Here is a 20,774-nt window from a genome sequence, read left to right as displayed (position 1 = left end):
TGTTTGTTAACATCGTAAAAGTGCTAGGTAAGTGGAAAATATAAAACTGCGCTAGAAAGATAGACGACATGAAGATTTTAACTCCGCTGTTCAGTGCCAGTGCTCTGAAACTATGGGCTACAGGCATTAATTAGTTTTCTTATACTGTGTACTTATGTCAGTTTGTTACAGTATGTACAGTACCTTTTGACAGACTATTTGGGGAGGCTATCCTCTACAATTTGTTTGCTTGAACATTTAAAAACTACCCTTGGGGATTGTAAACTAACTGGACTGCCGACAAGTTTTGCTTCTATTCTGTGAACAGAATTATAGGACAGTGCCGCTTTACATAAGAAAGTTTTGTGTACTGTAACTTACACTACTGATTCTGTTTGCCTCTACTGTTCATTTTTTAGGCTGCTTCTGTGTTGGACTCTTTTTTTTATAGTACTCTTGCAATAGCTCATTTAATACATCAACAGTCAGTATAGGATTATAGTCTTTAGGGATACAAATGACATTATAAACATCAAGAGGAGAAGCTTGAGTGGTTTACAGAGCCCTCCAGTCCACAAGATTGAATAGATTCCCATAGTAGAACAGTCAGTTATCCTGTTATTCTCTTCTTATAATACTCTATACTTACTGTACTTGTTTCCAGGTGTACAGTAGAGGCTTTTGTATGTATGTGACACACACACATCAGCTTAAGTATGAAACATATGTTGATTCATGTACGTACTGAAAAGTAAAGGTCATTGCTTTATTTTTATACCTGTTTTAGTGTAACAAATTGAGTTTTTTTCTGCTCATAAAGCTTCTCTATCATTCCTTGTCCATGTTATTAATATTAGCATTGAGCTGCACACTTAACATCTGTGTAAGTCATTAATTTAGGAGCTACAACAATTTACTCAAAGAATGTTGAATTTTTAACAGTAGTGCCAGAAAAAATGTCAGGAACTGAAGGAATTCATTTTTGACCACTGCGTAGGCTTTAAGGCAGCCAGTGCTATGTTGCTCGGAACAGTACATGTAGACGGTCATTTTTGCAGAAAAGATTTAGACTAAGATTTGAAGAGGCTTTTGGTAATCCAAAGGGCATTGGTTTTCATTTTAACAAAGGTTAGTTAAAAATGAAAGAAGTAATTTATTCCGGTATTATTTCAAATCTCACAGCTGACTCAAGTCCCCAGGCCTCGGTTGCTTTTATTTTACAGAGCCTTTAAAAGCAGCCAGAAGTATTATTTAAGAGAACGCTGCATTAGTCATAACTTGCTGTTTAATAAAACATATTTTGTGCTCCTTTTCATGTTGCAAACTGTAGTGCAATAGAATTATTGAACACATCTCTGCCAGCAAAGAGAACCCATTTTCTTTCTTTCCCATATAACAAAATTAAAATTCCTTACAATGGTGAAAGGCCTGTTTTACTAACTCCTAGATAAAGTTAATTATAGTTTGATTATTTTAGGTAGGTTCAACCTAAAGATTTGTGCTGGGCCAGTACATTTGAACTCTAACTGTTTTTGCAGTCATGTCCGTATTGTGAAGGGGTACACCCAGTGAGCGGCAGTATTGACCCCGGCGTGTGTTGTGCCAGTTCAAGCATGCTTTGGTCTGTGACGGACTCTAGGGTTTTTAACACGGTGCTGCGCCACTACAGAGTTCATTAAATACAAACATATCTTGGTCTTACCTAACAAAACAAAACCTTTTTAAACACATTTTTTGTTAAAAAAAAAAAAAAAGTTCCAGTTTCTCCCCCCTGGATTTAAACTGAGCTGCCCTGTTCAGAAGAGGATTTCTATCATTGTCCTACTGTAAACAGATTAGGGTTATTGGTAAATATAGGAATGCTTGTTTGTTCTGTGTAGGAATTGCACTCTACATCTTTTAAATTTGTTTTTGTGGAGTGATGGTGGGGTCTTCAGTGAATTGTTTTCTATTTCAAACTGAACTGTGTATAGAAGAAATGAAACTTGTCTTGCGTCCCTGGCTCACTGCACACCAGCGACCCCTGTAGTCTGGCCAGGCGCCTGTGGGCTTGCCTGTTAGCTGCCTGGGAGCTGTGTTGTCCTCCTGCGCTGTAGCTCCTGGGCGGCTCCATGGTGAATCCGCAGTGTGTAATGAAGCGGTCGGCTGACGGCACACGTTTCGGAGGACAGCGTGTGTTCGTCTTTGCCGCTCCCAAGTCAGCACAGGGGTGGTAGCGGTGAGCCGAGCATAAATAAATAATTGGTAAAATTGGGAGAAAATAAAAAAAATAAATTGGCAACAACTAAATTAAAAAAAAAAAAAAAAAGTGTATGTATATGTATATATATATATATGTGTGTGTATATGTGTATATATATATATATATATATATATGTGTGTGTGTGTGTGTGTGTGTGTATGTATGTGTGTGTGTGTATGTATATATATATATATATATATATATATATATATATATATATATATATATATATATATATATATATATATATATATATATATATATATACATACACACACACACACACACACACACACACACACACACACACACACACACACACACACAGTGGCTTGCGAAAGTATTGACCCCCCCCCTTGGCATTTTTCCTATTTTGTTGCCTTACAACCTGGAATTAAAATGGATTTTTATTTGGATTTCATGTAATGGACATACACAAAATAGTCCAAATTGGTGAAGTGAAAAAAAAAAAAATTCTAAAAAATAAATAACGGAAAAGTGGTGCGTGCATATGTATTCACCCCCTTTGCTATTAAGCCTCTAAATAAGATCTGGTGCAACCAATTACCTTCAGAAGTCACATAATTAGTTAAATAAAGTCCACCTGTGTGCAATCTAAGTGTCACATGATCTGTCACATGATCTCAGTATATATACACCTGTTCTGAAAGGCCCCAGAGTCTGCAACACCACTAAGCAAGGGGCACCACCAAGCAAGCGGCACCATGAAGACCAAGGAGCTCTCCAAACAGGTCAGGGACAAAGTTGTGGAGAAGTACAGATCAGGGTTGGGTTATAAAAAAATATCCGAAACTTTGAACATCCCACGGAGCACCATTAAAGCCATTATTAAAAAATGGAAAGAATATGGCACCACAACAAACCTGGCAAGAGAGGGCCACCCACCAAAACTCACGGACCAGGCAAGGAGGGCATTAATCAGAGAGGCAACAAAGAGACCAAAGATAACCCTGAAGGAGCTGCAAAGCTCCACAGCGGAGATTGGAGTATCTGTCCATAGGACCACTTTAAGCTGTACACTCCACAGAGCTGGGCTTTACGGAAGAGTGGCCAGAAAAAAGCCATTGCTTAAAGAAAAAAATAAGCAAACACGTTTGGTGTTCGCCAAAAGGCATGTGGGAGACTCCCCAAACATATGGAAGAAGGTACTCTGGTCAGATGAGACTAAAATTGAGCTTTTTGGCCATCAAGGAAAACGCTATGTCTGGCGCAAACCCAACACCTCTCATCACCCCGAGAACACCATCCCCACAGTGAAGCATGGTGGTGGCAGCATCATGCTGTGGGGGTGTTTTTCATCGGCAGGGACTGGGAAACTGGTCAGAATTGAAGGAATGATGGATGGCGCTAAATACAGGGAAATTCTTGAGGGAAACCTGTTTCAGTCTTCCAGAGATTTGAGACTGGGACGGAGGTTCACCTTCCAGCAGGACAATGACCCTAAGCATACTGCTAAAGCAACACTCGAGTGGTTTAAGGGGAAACATTTAAATGTCTTGGAATGGCCTAGTCAAAGCCCAGACCTCAATCCAATTGAGAATCTGTGGTATGACTTAAAGATTGCTGTACACCAGCGGAACCCATCCAACTTGAAGGAGCTGGAGCAGTTTTGCCTTGAAGAATGGGCAAAAATCCCAGTGGCTAGATGTGCCAAGCTTATAGATACATACCCCAAGAGACTTGCAGCTGTAATTGCTGCAAAAGGTGGCTCTACAAAGTATTGACTTTGGGGGGGTGAATAGTTATGCACGCTCAAGTTTTCTGTTTTTTTGTCTTATTTCTTGTTTGTTTCACAATAAAAAATATTTTGCATCTTCAAAGTGGTAGGCATGTTGTGTAAATCAAATGATACAAACCCCCAAAAAATCTTGAACATAGTTTTACTAATTGGGTACTTTAGTAGGCAAAAATAGGTCCATACCCATTCCGTTCATTTTTTCCTTGCCCTCCACGGTTTCGCACACCACTGTGTGGTGTGTATGTATGTACATGGTTGTATGTATGTATGTATGTATATATATATATATATATATATATATATATATATATATATATATATATATATATATATATCCCTAATTTCATATTCAATTATCGTATTGGCATTTATCAAAGATAATAGGTAGATTGACGTTTTATTTTTCAAAATAATGAATAAGCTTTTTTTCGTTTTAACAGAAAACCAATAACTAAAAACACTGTTGTGCATAATAAACACAACTTGCATTCAAATTAGAATACGTATTAAAGAAATACAAAGGACTCGAGTTAACAAAAACTATAAAAGTAAACATTTTAAAAAAGTAGTGTGTACACATATGTACGTACAAAACTGTAAAAACAAATGTATTTTTTTATTTAAAAAACTGAAGTAACATATGTTTTCTCTGCATGTGTCACTATGTACCACTGAACTTCAGACTGAGCTGCAGAAGCCTGCTGCTTTTGCAGTTTTCTGAACGAAATGTTTCTGCCAAAGCACTGTTCAAGATGACATCATCTGATATTTTACCTGGTGCATTCCTTGTACAAAATGAAGGTGGCTGCCAGATCCAGTAGAGAGAACAACAGGCTTGTATATTTAAAAAACAAACAAAACAAAACATAGAATGTTATGTTCAAAATAAAAAAACAAGTATTGTAAAAGGCAGTCAAACTGACGGCTTTGGCGGTTCTAGGTAAAGGGGATTATTATAACTTTCTTTATTTTTGCGATCCTGCCTTTAGGTACAAGTATTTAGGAGAAGTCAAGAAGAGACAGAGAGATATATAAAATTTGTGATAAGTACCGGTATAACAGCTGGGGTTTAAAAAGCTTCTTTGAAGTTAAGGATGTTGTAAATAAGCATCCTATGGTAATATATCATAAATCTTTTCAGTTTTATGGAAATTCTAACAGCACCAGGAAGGCAGCCATATTGAGCTTATGTACATTTTTGCTATTGAGATACTGTCTTCATACTAGTACACAGCTGTATTCTCTCATTCTCTTGGACATGTTAAATGGTGTATGTATATTATGTAACTCCTGCACACTAAACATGCTGCTCGCCATGACAGTGACTTATGTAAATTCCTAATGTAGAGACAATACCTTTTGGTTATAGACTTTATGATTGGTACACATCTGTATTTTAAATCGAATGTGAACTGATATACAAAACGCAAACACTGAAATATGGTATGCTGTGTAGCTACATGCTGTTTTTAGCATTTACCCCATTTTATTATGTGTGATTTGAGTGGCCCTTTATCCATAATCAGTAATTATTTTCCTTGATTGGCACCTTTTAACACTGGCCTGACTACTCTTGGCTGTCATGAAACAGACTGGGCAGTGTCGTCAGGTGGGGTGGGCCAAATAGCAGTTTAAGTTAAATGTTGTTTTGTTTATTTCCGAAATAAATAGTACATAAAGTTGACCACACATTTTATGTACTTTTTATTTATTTATTTATTTTTTTCATTCCTTGCCATTGTCATTTCTTCACAGTAAATGGTGGCCATAGGCATATTTTCATGAAGTAATAACATGAGGTTTACTTGTGCCTTTTTGTAGCTGAACAAGCAAGCAAAAACAAAGCGAACAAAAAAAAAATAATTTAAACACTTCAAATGAAACAAGTGTGGAAATGGCATTGTAAAATATAGGGGAAAAAAACTGACCATTTTGGTTCTTGTTAGTATTCTTTAGCACATCTTCCTGGATATCTGCAGTACTGTAGGGACTTGTACCTCTGGCCATACATAGTTGTGACAGTGTACTTACAGTGATGTATGTGACGAAGGAGGAAAAGTTCAGTTTTTAGGATGGAAAGGGTTAAAGAATCTTTCAACATGTTGATAGAGTAGCTGGTTCTGAAAGTATATGTGAGGTAATGGGGAAGGTGCAAGGCAAAGGTGGTGAATAACACTGTTCTATGTATAGGGTAGTCCATGAAAATGTGGCTTGTTCCCTGCAGTCTGTACATTATACTTTTCCTGGAGGAAGTGAATGACATTTCACTTCAGTTGGCGCTGACAGTTTTATTTCTGCTCTCTCCTCGGAGTATCTCAATTTTTGTGTACTGCAGAGCTATTACAACATGCAAGACTATGGATCTATGCAAACACGAATTTCAGAAACGTGCTTTACTGAATTGATGACACTTGCATTGTGATTTACCGTTTGCAGGGTTAGAAACTCCCGCTTGCCCGAGTCGAATTAAGTCTGATGAGGACTAGTTGATGTCTGTGTCTCAGTAGTCCTCTGAACAATTACTTAAAACAAATGTACACACTCTCACGTTAGTCTTGTGTTAAAGAAATTCAGGGAAGTCAATTTTTTTACAGGGTGTAGCAGTGGTGAATAAGCATTCAGAAATAATGCTTAGAAAACAGTCACTCGGAACTGAAACCTCCCTTCATCTCCCTTGCAATGCCAACCCCATTTAATGGCGTTTTACGTTTGTGTTCTCCTGCGCGGGATGCAAAGTTTATAGTTTTGAATTTACTGAAACGTGTTGCATTTTTTCAAGTAAGTGTAAAGTCATTTTACAAAAATGTGGAGATTTATACCTGGTTCCAGCCTTGACTGAAGATGTCATTAGGAACAGGCCCGGTTGTACTAACGAGGTCAAATAATAGGTCACTTTTTACTAAACAAACAATTACCATAATGAACATTATCATCATATGTTGCTTAAAACATAATAACACAATATATATTCATAATAAAGTTGAGTTCATATCTATAAATAATAGCACGTTTAAAGCTTGGGATTTGCTGTCTGTAGCTCTGCATTTCCCTTGTTTTGTATTTGTAATTCTCTCATTAGTTTCTAAACCTAGTAGATTCAGCATCTGTCAGTTCTGGCAGATTTTACTGTACCTGCTGAAGCGGTGTTCTCCCACTGCTAATCAAAATATTAAAAAAATTTAAAAATAGCCACCTAGCTAACAATTTCATCCCGAGGGCTGCAGAGAAACATACTTTCTTTAAATTGGGACTTTAGTGAAGACCGCATGTGTATGTGAGTACATTAAATATTGTAGGCAAGAGCCAGCCAGCATTTTTGTAACTAGCAACACATGTAATGTACAGTAAAATAAACATTTTATTTGTGTCATCGGTGTCAGTTTCAGGCGGAGCTTCATAGTCGGCAAGGTAACACAGCTGAGGGAATTCTTTCCTCTCTCAACCCGGCTGGTGCTGTCAGTGTCAGTTTCTCAGCACACAATACAGTAGTCGCACAGTAATGAGATGCAGACAGATGATTGATTTGAGCTGTATGAGCGTTTCTGAAGGTGCTTTGTTAAAAAAATGTAAATCTATATTTATAACATAGCTTTTATTTTGCTAAAAAATAAACAAAGCCTATTTTTAGGGACCCCAACTGTTGTTGTTGATTCAAGCTTAGGCACTTCACATAAGGACTAGTAAGTTTCAAAAGGTGCTAGTCATTTATTAAATATCTCACCCATAGGATAGAGCACCAGGAGGTTAAACGACTTGCTCAGGCTCGCACAGTGAGTCAGTCAGTGGTAGAGGTGAGATTTGAACCGGTGATCTTCAGGTCACAAGCCCTGGACTCGAACCACTGGACCAGACTGCCTCCGACTGTACACTGCACCTGGCATTTTACACTGCGCCGTTGCTGCTTGAGGAGACGTGTCCAGCATGGTCTAGAATGGTGGGGGGTGGGGTGTAAGTGGGGTACAGTCTGGGTTCCAACCTGCTTCCGACAGGTGTTACATCCCCAGTCTTGTAACGAGCAGGCCTTGTTGACAGTCCAGTTGCTGTCTTTTGGAAGCGGAGGCAGCAACTGTATGTTCTTAGTACGTTGCTTGCTATTTGCATAATGCCTGGGTTTTATCCCTGCGATACTTGGAGGACATTTTCTGCGAGTTTTCTGTGCATTCTCCAAGTGTACATTGAAGAAACGTTTCTCCTGCAGCTTTACAGAACGTTCTGCGTCCCTCACCTGCACAGTGTTCTTCCTCGTCACCCTCTCTTAGAGAGGCGGCTGTGTCCTCACCCCATGGATCTGTGCCAAGAGAAGAGCCATGCACCCAGGAATAGAGAAGCTCTGCGCAACAGTTTCCCACAGGCACGTGTGCCTGATGGGGACGAAGTTTGTTCCATTCCAGCCGGTTCCAGCCTGCTACTGACCAGTGTTTACATCCCAGTCTGTTACCAAGCAGGCCTTGTTGACAGTCCTGTTACTGTCTTTAGCAGCTGAGGCAGCAACTCTACATTCTTACAGTACATTGTTTGCTATTTGTATAATGTCTGGGTTTTTATCCCTGTGCTGGCAGCCTCGGGGACCGGCACAGCCAGCTGCGCCTGCAGCCAGACCTCTGCCCGGCAAGATTCTCAGGCCAAGCCAGAAGGTGAGCAGCAGGCCTAGGAGTTTGTTGCCACAGGCCCAGGGCCCCTTCTCAGGGAGCCATCTGGAGTATTGGCGTCAGTGCATCACAGACATCTGGGTGCTTACTACTGTTCAGACCGGCTACTCCTTGCAGTTTAAGCATGGTCCCCCTCCCTTTTTTCAGGGCGTGACTGCAGCATCAGTCATAGACCCGCAGGATGCTGTTGTGATGTTTCAGGAGGTAGCAGCTCTGCTGCAAATACAGGCTATTCATATGTTACACCCCCTCCAGGTGGAGCACGGGTTCTACTCCATGCCCAAGTGGGATGGTGGCTTCAGACAAATCCTGTACCTCAGGCAGGTCAACCTGTTCTAAGCCGAAGGTTCAAAATGTTGACGATGCAGCATCTGTTGCAGTCGTTCAGGTCAGGCTATTTTCGTATCCCTATAAAAACCGTCTCACTTAAGTACCAGTCTTAAGGGTCTTACCATTTGGCCTTTCTCTAGCTCCCCATTTCTTTTCAAAGCGTAGGGAAGGTATACTGGACTCAGTGAGGTGTCACTGTGCCCAGACTCCAGCTCGCAACACTCGCATGTTACTCGTCACTGGCCACCTGCAACGGTTGTGTTACAGTGAATCATACGAAAAGCCAGCTCATAGCCTCCTATCTGGGAGTGTGCTTGGACTCTGGGTCCATGCTGTCCACTCTGTTGGATGGCATTGTGCAGATAATAGCCGCCTGTTAAGAGCTGTTCAACTCAGCAGAGCACTTATGGTAATGACCCTACATTTGGGTCTCCTGTGTATGTACCCTCTGCAAGCATGGTTCAACAGCATGGCTTTTTCAGCCCACATTGAACTGCAAACGCCTATTGACGGTATTTCATCACTGTCTGAAGGCACTCTCTTGATGCAAACAGCCTGCCCATCTCCACCTTGGCATAGCGTTGGACAGTGTCACCAAAAGGGAGGCAGTTACAACTAATGCATCCAGCCTGGCTCTCCATAATTGGAGATGGGGACCCGCTGGCGGTAGATGCCGTGGCACACCAGTGGCCAAGGCAACTCTTATGTGCCTTCCCATTGCTCGCCTTGCTCCTGCTGTAGTCCCTTATTGTCCTGTGTTTAAACTCTGGTTTAAACCCTGATGCAGTTCCTAAGTGCCGTGACCTGCTCAGTCAAGCACGGGGGACCTTATGGCATTCCGACCCATCGAGTCTGCAGCTCTGGATCTGGCCCCTGAATGGCTGCATTGAGCTGTCTGGGTCTGTCCAGTAGGGTTATTAACACCTTGCAAAATACCACAGCAGCATCCACACGTTCCCAGTACGGGTAAAAGTGGAGCATCTTACAGACATGGTGTCTGCCCCCTGGGTTTTACCACACGACTTGTCCTATGGCAGTAATACTGCAATTTTGCATTAAAGGTCTATCTGGCAGCTATTCAGCTTGCCATGTAAAACTGACTTTGTCTCCCCAGGAGCTCCGCTTCCTGGCGGGGCAAAATGTTTTGAAAGTGGTTTGGCTGCTTCGGGCGCCTATGTAGGACATTGTTCCTCGCTGGAGGTAAACATGGTGCTCAATGTACTCTTGAAGCTTCCATATGAGCCCATGTATTTAGCTGAGCTCAAATATTATTGGTCAAACGACTGTTTGCTTGCTATCTCCTTTGCAAAGCAGGCAAGTGAGATGCAGGGTTTTTCCTTAATGAGAACCTGCTTAAATTTTACAGAGGCCATGACAAGGGTTACACTCCATATCAATCCTGCCTTTTGTCGAGCACTATTTCATGTCAACCAGTTTTTTGGATTTGGCTGCTGCTTTCCACCTCCTTCCAGTCTGACGGAGAGCTGCAGCTCCATACGCTCTGCCCAGTGTAGACCCTGGCATGCTATGCTGACAGGACAAAAAGTTGGAGGCAGTCCGGATGTGTTGTCTGCTCTGGGACAAAGTCCCATGGTCAAGCCCTGTCTAGGCAAAGGCTGTCCAAATGGATAGCAGACAGGACTGCCTATGAGCTGTCCAGCTTGCACCCTCCAGAAAGCTCACTGCCCAGTCCTTCAGAGGCATGGTAACTTTGTGGGTTTTATTCCAGGGTGCATCTGTCAATGACATTTGCAATGCACCAGTGTGGGCTAGAACTCGTACCTTCGGTCGTGGATCCACAAAAGCCCTGGCCTTGAAACTTGAGTATTAAGGTCAACCCTTACAAATAGACAGAGGAGAGTTTCTTTCTCAATTGTTAGCCCTAGCTACTTGTGCTGGGGTTCTTCATTGTAACACGCAAGGTGGCCTTGACCTAGCTTTGTGGCATTACAGGTGGTCCTAGAACACTATTTAAATATGTATGAATTCACAGGTCATTCTGTTTTTTTTATTAGTATTAATAAGTCCTGCTTAAACGGAACACATTGTATTTCTCTTGCCGAACTGAGAGTGGAGCCAGTAAAATGTGTGGTTGGTCTCGGTTTTGTTCTGAAGTGTCTAAATCACAAAACCGCAGTTGGAAAGAACTGCCATTTTATGGAAGCACTCACTTCACTGCTGTCAATTCAACTGATGATTTAGGTGGCACTGAACTTAAGAACTAATAATGAAAGCTTTATTTTGGAGGGACTTTGCTTGTAGTATGAAGCTTTCACAAGATTGTGGTGAAATTACTCAATTAAAGAAAGTAGTGTGTTTACAATGACCACTTGCTTCTTGCCTTGCATTACAATCCAAATTCAATCAAAAGATTTGTTGCTGAAAGCTTTTTTCATGATCTCAGTTTTGTTACGGGCTTTTAAACATGACAGAGCACCATTGCTGTGTCGACACCTCTTGGACTGTTGTCTTCATTCTCTGTGTATGCTACCTCACTGATTCTAAAGTGCTACCTGTGTGTTATACTGTCTGTACGCCTAATGCATTTTTGACTGCAAAATAAGGTGTTGCCAGGTTAGTACTACAGTAGATTTGTTCAGAAGAGCACTTGGTTCCTACTGTAGCTGGAAAACATGTATCTTTAGAGGCTAACCAACAGAGGTACAGTATGCATGACTTGGTAAGTGTCAAATTGGATTGTGTAGAGAATTAATTGAATCTAAAATATGCAGTACATGAGCAAAACAGAATGTACAATTGCAGACAAAAGTATTGGCACCCTACACTTAATATAATTCTAGAAAACATGTTAAATACATGCATTTAGTAAACATAAGCCACTAAGTAATGAGAAAGACCAAATGCACAATTTCTGCTAATTTAACAAACAGCCTTTCTGCAAAAAACAGACGCACTTAAGTAATTTCAAATATTTATTAAAAAGTATGGGCACCTTTACAGCAAGACCTCGCTGCAAACCACTTTTAAAGAAAATTAATAAAACAGTCTAGAATTTCCCAAGAAAAAAGGGAAAGCCTTCAATGAAGAAAACCTACAGTTAAACATAGAGGTGGTTTGATCATAATATGGGGGTGTTTTAGCAGTTCAGGGAATGGTAACATTCATGTGAGACTGATTGGCAGTTTATCTTCCCTGACAACGGCCCAAAGCATACGCTTAAGTCAACTCAGGAATTCTTGAATAAAACGACCCAGATCTCAATCCAATAGAAATGCTTTGAACCGATTTGAAAAACTCTGTAGCCAAGAATTGTGTATTCAGTCTATCTGAGCAAAAGGAAATATGCCTGAAAGTCCTAATAAAATCAAAACAAGGCCCCAAAAATACTAAAGCAGGGGTGCTTTAAATAAAAGAAGTGTTTTTTGATGATTTGTTAAATTACTTAAATGTCAATTAATCTGTTACCTTGAATTATGGTATAAGCAGCATAGGACGCCAATACTTTTGTCTGCGACCTGTATTTAGAACTCTTAACTGTTTTAAAATGACATGTCATACATAGTATGAGGCGGTGTGTGTTTTTAATAAAACCAAGCTTTTGTAAGTAGGAAGCAATACATTGAAAATAGTGGGCTGATGGCAGTACTGTGCTCTAAATGCTGTAGTAGAACATTTACAGTACAGTTGTATTATAGACTAAATGTCTCTTTGTGATCAAAATACACAAACATTCTGTAAATAGTTTAAATATATCTGACTGCCTTTTTCCCCTCTAATAAATGATTTTAGGAACTGGTGCTAAGAATCCAGTTATATGCTGAAAAACACAGATGGAGAAATTATTATAATTTATTTTTAAAGAGGTTTAACTTTTTGTTTGTCAAAACCACTGTTTCTACAAACCTGCCACTATTACACGCAGCTTCTCGCAGCTAGAGTAAGGGACTTTACTCTGAATGCTAACAGCCTGTACCTGTTGTATAATTTTTTTTATTTTTTTTTTAATCAATAATTAATCTAAATATGTTGTCAAACAAAGTGCTAGTAACATTATTCCATAACGCACTGTATATACCATTAGTTTCTGACCGGTGGAATATTACTGTACATGATTATCCTGGTTTTAATATATATTTGATCTGTGTGGTGTTAAATTTAACTTGTAGCAACCTAATGAGAGGCTTGACCTTGGTGGATATTACATTTAAATCATTAGTGGTGCTTGGAGAACACCAGGCGGACATTATAAGAAATTGACGCTACCATCTGGAGCAGGACAATGCCAGTATGCCATCTGGTTGTGCTGCTGGTAAATTACTGCTTTTAAAGAGCATGAGTCTGCATTTTAAATCAGCACATGCAGGTCCCCTGTGGCATCAAACAAGTCGATTTTCATAATATTGGCATTATTATTATTTATTTCTTAGCAGGCGTCCTTTAATTGGACTTGGTGCATCTCTATGCAAAATGGAATTTGTAAAACTTGTAGAAAGACGCATCACTTATGAATTTGATAATTGAACAAAAGTGTGAAGTCCCCAGAAAGCAAAAGCATTCGGCCCTCATCTTTTTTTTTTTTTTTAATTAGTTTTTTTAAGAAGCCAAAAACATATAGAAGGTAAGTTGGTGTCCATTATGGCAGTTAAAAAGGAGGTGAGCTGTGATTCAAAATGGAAGCAAAGTAGAGTCCAAATGGACCTATGGAACCTGTGTTAACAAAATAAAAATGTACCTTCATAAATACTGACAGTGTAAAACAGTTCTTGTATATCAATATTATTTTGTGATGCAATGCAGAATACTGAGTAAGCAGACATCACTGCAGGCCTGCACCTTTACTGAAAACATCAAGAGCTGGACCAGTTCTGCAAAGTACTAACAGCCTGAAATGCAATTTTGACTTTTTATTGTGTTTATGGAAGTGACTCTTTAATGTGTGACTCGCTTGATTAGAGTTCCATCACATTGCTTTAGTGAAATGTCTCTTTGTAGCTGTCATTAACCACCTCTGCAACACAACAAGGTCCCAAAATCATATTGGCTTTGTACAATAACATGATTTCTTTACTCTAGATGCCAGCATGTTTAGTATACTGTATAGTTGCACTGTCTGCCTGGTAGATCCTCTAATAGCTCTAGACTGTCAGGATACCATTGCAGAATGATTGACCTGTATGTAAATGAAATGATGGTCTTCCAGTGGAAACTATCGGTGTCACTGCCATTGGCCACCATAAGCTGGATCTACAGTAGATTCAGTATTCAGTAGTAGTGTTGTAATACTGCAGCTGCTGCTCTGTGACCCTAAAGCCCAATGAATATATACAGTATACTGTAATATAGTACTAATATTACAATTTTAGACAGTTGGTTTCAGTGCTATAATGCAGGTGTGTGCAATTTTTTATGCTAGAAAAATCTACTTGCCCCCTCACCAGAGCTGGAAATAAGACTCCTGCTGCATAGCAGTTTCACCCATTCCAGGTTTTACTAAGAGTTTGCTTAGACACAGTGTATAGGTAACAAGCTCAGGTGTGTCATTTGAAAACCAGGACTGGCTCAAATTGCTTTGCAATGGGGGTCCTATTTTCATCCCTGCCTCTCACTGTCACACGTAAATAGAATATAACTTTTAGGATTTTGCCTTTATTAAACAATGAACACAACAAATTAGTGGTGTAATAATAATGTTTGCTTCATGAAATATTAAATAAAGAAAACATAATTCAGTCCAAACATACTTGCCAAAACTGAGCCAGTCTAATTTTAGTGAATGACACATGGCAAAATAAAAACAATATATAATAAACTAAAATGATTTAAACTACGTACTTCACACATCAGGTGAAGTAGAGATACCCTGTATTATGAGGAGCAACATTTCAGTATCGTAGGTTTCGGCTTCGATTACAGTATATACCATGCTTTTAAAATGCAGCATTACCGGAGAGCACACTAAACTGCAAGAATGCTCACTGACCTGAAATATTTTTATTTTTTTTTGTACAGAAGATGTTGATGTCTTGATAGATCTATCTGATGGTGAACTTCATGTCACGCATCGGGATGGGAATTTTAAACGTATAAAACTCCAAAGAAGTGGTTAAATGTTGAATAATATTCTAGATGTATAACACCGTGTAACACATTTTTTTTTTTTTATTTTTTATTTTTTTTTGTTCCTGGGTAGTAAGTGTTATTTCCTAATTGCTTATGCCTCAAAATTATAGAAGATGGCTATTATTCCCCACAAACTTTGCTTTTGTGACCAGGACAGTGATATTTCAAAATATCACTATTTCCAATGGGAAAACAGGCAAATGTGTGTCTTTTCGTTCACATAGTCAGAAAAAAACAACATATGAATCCAAATTAACATGTATTTATACTAAAGTAATACAAAAATGACTACAAAAGATTTAGAAGTGAGTAGTTTTTTGAGATTTACGATTATACTGTAAATACAGTATAATCGTAAATCTCGAAAATCTACTCACTTAATACAGAAATAACACTTACTACCGAGGAAGAAACATTTTCATTTGAGTGTTTACGACTTCCGCAGTTTAGAGTTTTCAAGATCTTGCATGACTCCCAGAACGTTGTGATGAAAGAAGAAAAAAGTGCTTGTCTGACGGGCAAAGTTTACGCTGAAACTTGTTCCGGCCATCTGCAGATATGAATTGCACACCCCTGTTAATGTAATGTAAACTCTATAATATAATCTCTATATAAGCAAATACAGCTTAAGCCAAGATTATATTGTATACAAAACATGTACTGTACTATTGGAAGTACAAGTTTACCACTGGGTTCTTTTTTAAAAGGCATATTTTCCAGTAATTTAAACAATCGATCAATGCTTTGTGTAGAAACACCAGACTAGAGAGGTGTGATTTAAAACAGTACAAATCACCTATTCATACTGTATGTTTGAATAATGACTTGGCTTTCTCAAGCAGGAATAGTATGTGGTAGGAAGCCCTCCCCCACTTTAATTTTTTATAACCTTTGATAAATTACATAGTCTATTTGTTGCAGTGAATTTTTACCTGAGCTATTTATTTGGAGAATTTGTGTGTGCGAGATGGGAGGCAGTAAATGTTGAATGTGTGCTGATAAGAATCCTGGCTACTGCTTCCCTGCACAGCAGAGCCTCGCCCAACTATTTAAGGATGCAAGGCCGTAGTGGGCTTTATGTAAGTGTGTGTGTACACTCACAAAAGACTAGCTTCCAGCAGGCAGTCAAGGACTCCCCCTCACACAGTTTGTTCCCCACAATCCCACGGCAGCAGACAGCAGTATCCTGTCCTTTTGGCTGCAGAGGTATAGATCAGATAAGGCAAATATTATTTGTTACATTTATTTTAATTTGAAAATCTAGCCTGACAAAGAAAAGTTTGATTTTTTTTCCTCTTTTTATGGGGATGTATCCTGGTAGTTTTTGGCTACTGAAACCTCTGGCTGATGATAAGCTGAGGTGATCAGTTAAAATAAATAAATAAATAAATAAATAAAACTGAATTGATATTCAGGAGGAATATGCACCTCATCTGGTACAGGCTGCAAAGAGATGATGTCATCTGGTAGCTGATTGGCTGCTTGGCCACCCAGGGAAGAGGGAGAGAGTGAGGGAGGGAGAGAGAGGGAGGAGGAAAAAAAAGATGCCGGCACTAGCCTTGATGGTGGATTCAGCTTGTGGAATTTTTGGATGGGGCCTCTGATTGATTTTAATATTGGGAATTGACCACACCTGGCCATGTGATCTATGGGAAGCATTGCTACTTGCTTATGAGGGGGAATTGAGGTTTTTCTTCTAGAGGGATGAGGCGACTGATTTGCAAGAAGATTTGTGACTGTAAGTTGTGGGAGACACTGCACTGGGTGGAATGAAATGGCTAAGAGAGGGCTTGCTGCTAAGGTGTGGGAGGATGTGTAGCTGGAGAAATAGTAGATTGTAGCCAGGCAGAATGCAATGGTAGGGGGTTGGGGGCGGTGGCTTGTTTGAATTTGTTCATCATTTGGAATTTCCAAATCCTGCATTTGCTGCTGTTTTTAATTTCTTAATGTATTTTTTGCATTGAATTGAGTGCATTGTTAAGCCGGTTGTCACACTGACGGAAACATGTCTGCATTCAGCAGCTTGCTTTTTTTTTATGCTCCGATTATTTTTCTGTGATGTATGAAATATCTGTATCAGTTTTCACTGCATAAAAAGCAAGTGACTAGGGAAAGGAATAAACGATACTGTGTTATAGTAGTTTTATGTAGAGGTCCCATTTCATGTCATAGGAACGGGAAGGGTGCGTTATGGTGTTTCTCGAAATGCACTATAAAACACTAAATGTTTTGTAATGGTTTTCTCTCATCGTCTGTTTAAAAAACACGTCATCTTGCATATTTATTTATTTTTGCCCTTTTAAAAGGCCCTCCACAAAATGGACTGGTAATTAGTATTGATTTCCCCTGCTCTCCTCTCCCACCCCCCTCTCTGTTATGGCTCAACTATAGAGATAGTATTTAATTTGAGACATTGTTTTAAAAATGTTTTTCCCTTTTATTTGTCTAGATAAAAGTTTTGAAGATGATGAGTCCGTGGATGGGAACAGGCCCTCGTCGGCCCAGCCTGCATTCAAGGTCCCTGCGCCCAAGAAGCCTGGCAATCCTAGCAGCAGCTCCAGGAAACCAGGCACAGCAACTGGGAAGTTAGGAGGTAATGTAACCTGGTGCTCTGTCACCTCACCATTGTTTGAAAGCCTGACTGGGTGTGAACCCAGCCTTGCGGTATGGAAGTATGAGAAACGCTCAACCCATGTTGCACATGGATCTGGTGGTATCTTAGCATGTCCTTGACACAAGGCTACAATTTCATGCCCAAGTGAAAAAAATAAAACAAACATTTACTGCAGACTCTGACTAATCTAAATCCCACTAGTGCCAACAGACTTGCAGTAGAAATGATTGTCATAATGAAATGCCTGTCAATAGCAGAGGCAGAAACCAAACAAAATCTAAAATCTGTGAGTGTGTAAAACATTTACTGCTGTCTGTTTTTATTCAGTGGTTATTCGTAAATATGGATTAAATAAATGTGAGAAGTAGCAGTGCTTTCCATCTCTTTGTTTTTGTTGTTCCAGCAGTTCTGTGTTCCTTATGATGCTTTGTCAGGGATATTTTGTTTGTGGGTGTGAAGTCTTAGTGAAGAGTTCAAGGTTGCTACCAAGTTCCATGAGGGATAGCTACATTAAGGACTGATTGTTGTCTTTGTCCACGGAAAAGAACAGTATAAATGCAAAATACACAATTCCCTCACTTATGCAAATTGTTTGGAAAATTTCACTTTAACATGAGATTCAGAGCTTTATAATTGTGACTTACTGATGGTGATTTTGTACAGTATCCTTATAACTAAGTCATTTATATATGTAGTGCCAGTGGACGTTACAAATAGTGGAAGGTTTCTGCAAAGACACGATTAGAATAATTCAACATGCTTTTCTTTTCCAATAACCAGTTACAATGTCTGTTGGGTGTATTGTGTCTCCTCCTGCTCTCGTTAGTTCTTGTTGCTGTGCGGAAGAAGGAGAAATTGACATTCGTTTTGACAGACAGCTTGGAATTAGAGAAGTGGTTTATTTTTCATAGCTTTGTGATTGGTTGACCTGCCCTGGCTGTTATTTGCATTAACTGGAAAAAAGGCCAGATTTTGTATTCTGTGAATATAAATTGGACCTACTTGAAAATGTTTACAGACAGATAAATGCCTAGAATGTAGTGTTGGATGATAATGACATATTCTGCTATCGATTAATATAGTCTTAAATTATCACAATAATCATGATTATCGGCCAAATAAATAAAATATAAAAAATACTTGTAACTTATGAAATTTATGAAAACCACCAGTCTAAGTCCCTGAGTTTAGAAGAAAAAAAAAGTGTGTGCGCCAAGTTTTTTCATTTCTGGTGGGTGCCCAGAACAAACGGGAGTAAAAAAATGCACCTATTGTTATTTGTATATTAATAAATTATGTAGTTCTCCTATAAAATAATACATATTTTTAAACACGGAACTCCTGTCCATGGATGGTAGTGGAACAGCCTGGACCCGAACCAGGCTATAGGGCGCATCCTGCACTCCACGCGGAGTGCCTTTGCTGGATGCGACACTCGGGAGTCTGAATAAAACTTTTGAGTTGTATCCGATAGTGTCTTTCATTTTAATATTGATGTTTAAAATGTAACTCATAATGACTACCGGCAGTGGTTTTAGGTATGAGTATAACCACGGTGGTTCTAGTGTTGAGAGAATCAAGCTAGGTTTTTTTTTTTTTTTTTTTTTTTTTTTGCACATTGCTGCTTGTTTGCAGAGTTTAATAAAATAAACCGCCTATCCTTCTATTAAAAGTTAACTCTCTTCTATTTATACCATTACCCTTTTTTACAATAGCATCGCCATGGGAACAGATATATACATACATACCTACGAGGGTTCTGAGCACCCGCTTATTTTTCCACTTGTGCTGCATTAGCAATAAAGTTGTTTAGGCTATTTTAAGCATTGTTTGTTTTTCTTTGTGCAATTACATTCAAGTTACGTTTAGAGTGAGCTAGAGGATTTTCTTTTAAATTTTACAACAGTATTACTTCTTATTAACAAAAACTGTTTTTATGTTAACAAAAAAAAAAAACTTTCATGCTTTGCCAGTGCACAACTTCTTATCAAAATGAAACTAATGACGTAAAGTTAAGCTTAAGCATATTGTTTAAAATCAAAACTTAACTTCACAATATACGCAGTGCTCACACAGTTCATGTTCTACTCACGCAGACAGTTCTAGCCGCTTGATTGAGTCACGGACGACAGTTATGATTATCGGTAATATTTTTTCAACATGATACAGTTATCGCTGCAAAATTGTCATGGTTTTCGATATTGTCGATTATTGCTCCAACTCTACTAGAATGCAAAACAGTATGGCTAACATTAGCCTTAACATTGGTGTAAAAAAAAAAAAAAATGGCAAGCTGTTTGGATAACCATGTAAAATCTCCTGGATAACAGGTATGCCTTGTGTGGTTTTTGTTACAGAAACCAGCTATACCTCTTGTTTTTAGTTTAACTCTACAAAGAAACTCCTGTTTGCAACCCCTTGGATACTTCCTGATCTTGCTATATTCCAAGGCTGGCTGTACTTTTTTTTTTAATATCCTCAAAACTAGTCAGGAATGCTGTGGATCAGTTAGAACAGTGGTTTTAAACTATACCCCTTCTGTTTAGAGGTTTCACCTCAAGTATCCCTTCACAATTTCCACTCTTCTGAATGGTACACCCCCTCCCCTATAACAGTTTGGGACTGCTGGTTTAAGACAGAATACCAAAAATCAATTTTTAAAATTAATTTTAAAAATTAAATAATTATTAGTCTTTGGATGCACAATCAGAAGACGCTATTTGGGAATCTCTTCGGAAATGCAAGGATTTGTTTTCTATTCGGAAAAGTTGGTTGATACCCAAGATGTATTATTAATCTTAGTAGTGTTAACAAGTCTGTCTGTATAGCACAAGCTGGAAAGCTCCCTCGTTTTAACTGTGTGTTTTTCTTGCAGGCCTGTCAAAGGAGGGAGCTGGGGTAATTGATGAAGAAGACTTTATCAAGGCCTTCACTGATGTCCCTACAGTTCAGGTGAATATTCTGAGTGAATATTCACTTTGGAAGCTAACCATTTCACATGAGCACACCTGATATAGAAAGCAGAAGTGTGGTGTAAATTCAATGAGCCCCCAAATATGAGGAAAAAAAAAAAAAATTGTGTTCAAGTAATTGTAACATTAAACTTTATTCTCAGAACAA

The 20,774-nt window shown here is 39.0% G+C and overlaps 1 protein-coding gene across 37 annotated transcripts in view; it reads left to right on the top strand.

The window, feature by feature from the left end:
• LOC121312935 (CLIP-associating protein 2-like) overlaps window positions 1-20,774 on the top strand; it is a 136,481-nt gene that overhangs the window by 39,859 nt on the left and 75,848 nt on the right. For 31 of the 37 annotated variants that reach the window (XM_041244901.1, XM_041244900.1, XM_041244879.1 and 28 more), the window contains 2 exons: window positions 17,490-17,633; window positions 20,530-20,606. In XM_041244901.1, coding sequence (XP_041100835.1) covers window positions 17,490-17,633; window positions 20,530-20,606 — 221 coding nt within the window. Of the gene's footprint in view, window positions 1-16,573; window positions 16,779-17,489; window positions 17,634-20,529; window positions 20,607-20,774 lie in introns of those variants that run through there. The other 6 variants (XM_041244909.1, XM_041244906.1, XM_041244907.1 and 3 more) reach the window with 3 other exon arrangements.

Source organism: Polyodon spathula, chromosome 3 (genome assembly GCF_017654505.1).
Source record: "Polyodon spathula isolate WHYD16114869_AA chromosome 3, ASM1765450v1, whole genome shotgun sequence".
NCBI lineage: Eukaryota > Metazoa > Chordata > Actinopteri > Acipenseriformes > Polyodontidae > Polyodon > Polyodon spathula.
The sequence above is the reverse complement of the archived record's forward strand: the minus strand, read 5'-3'. Positions and strand labels throughout refer to the sequence as shown.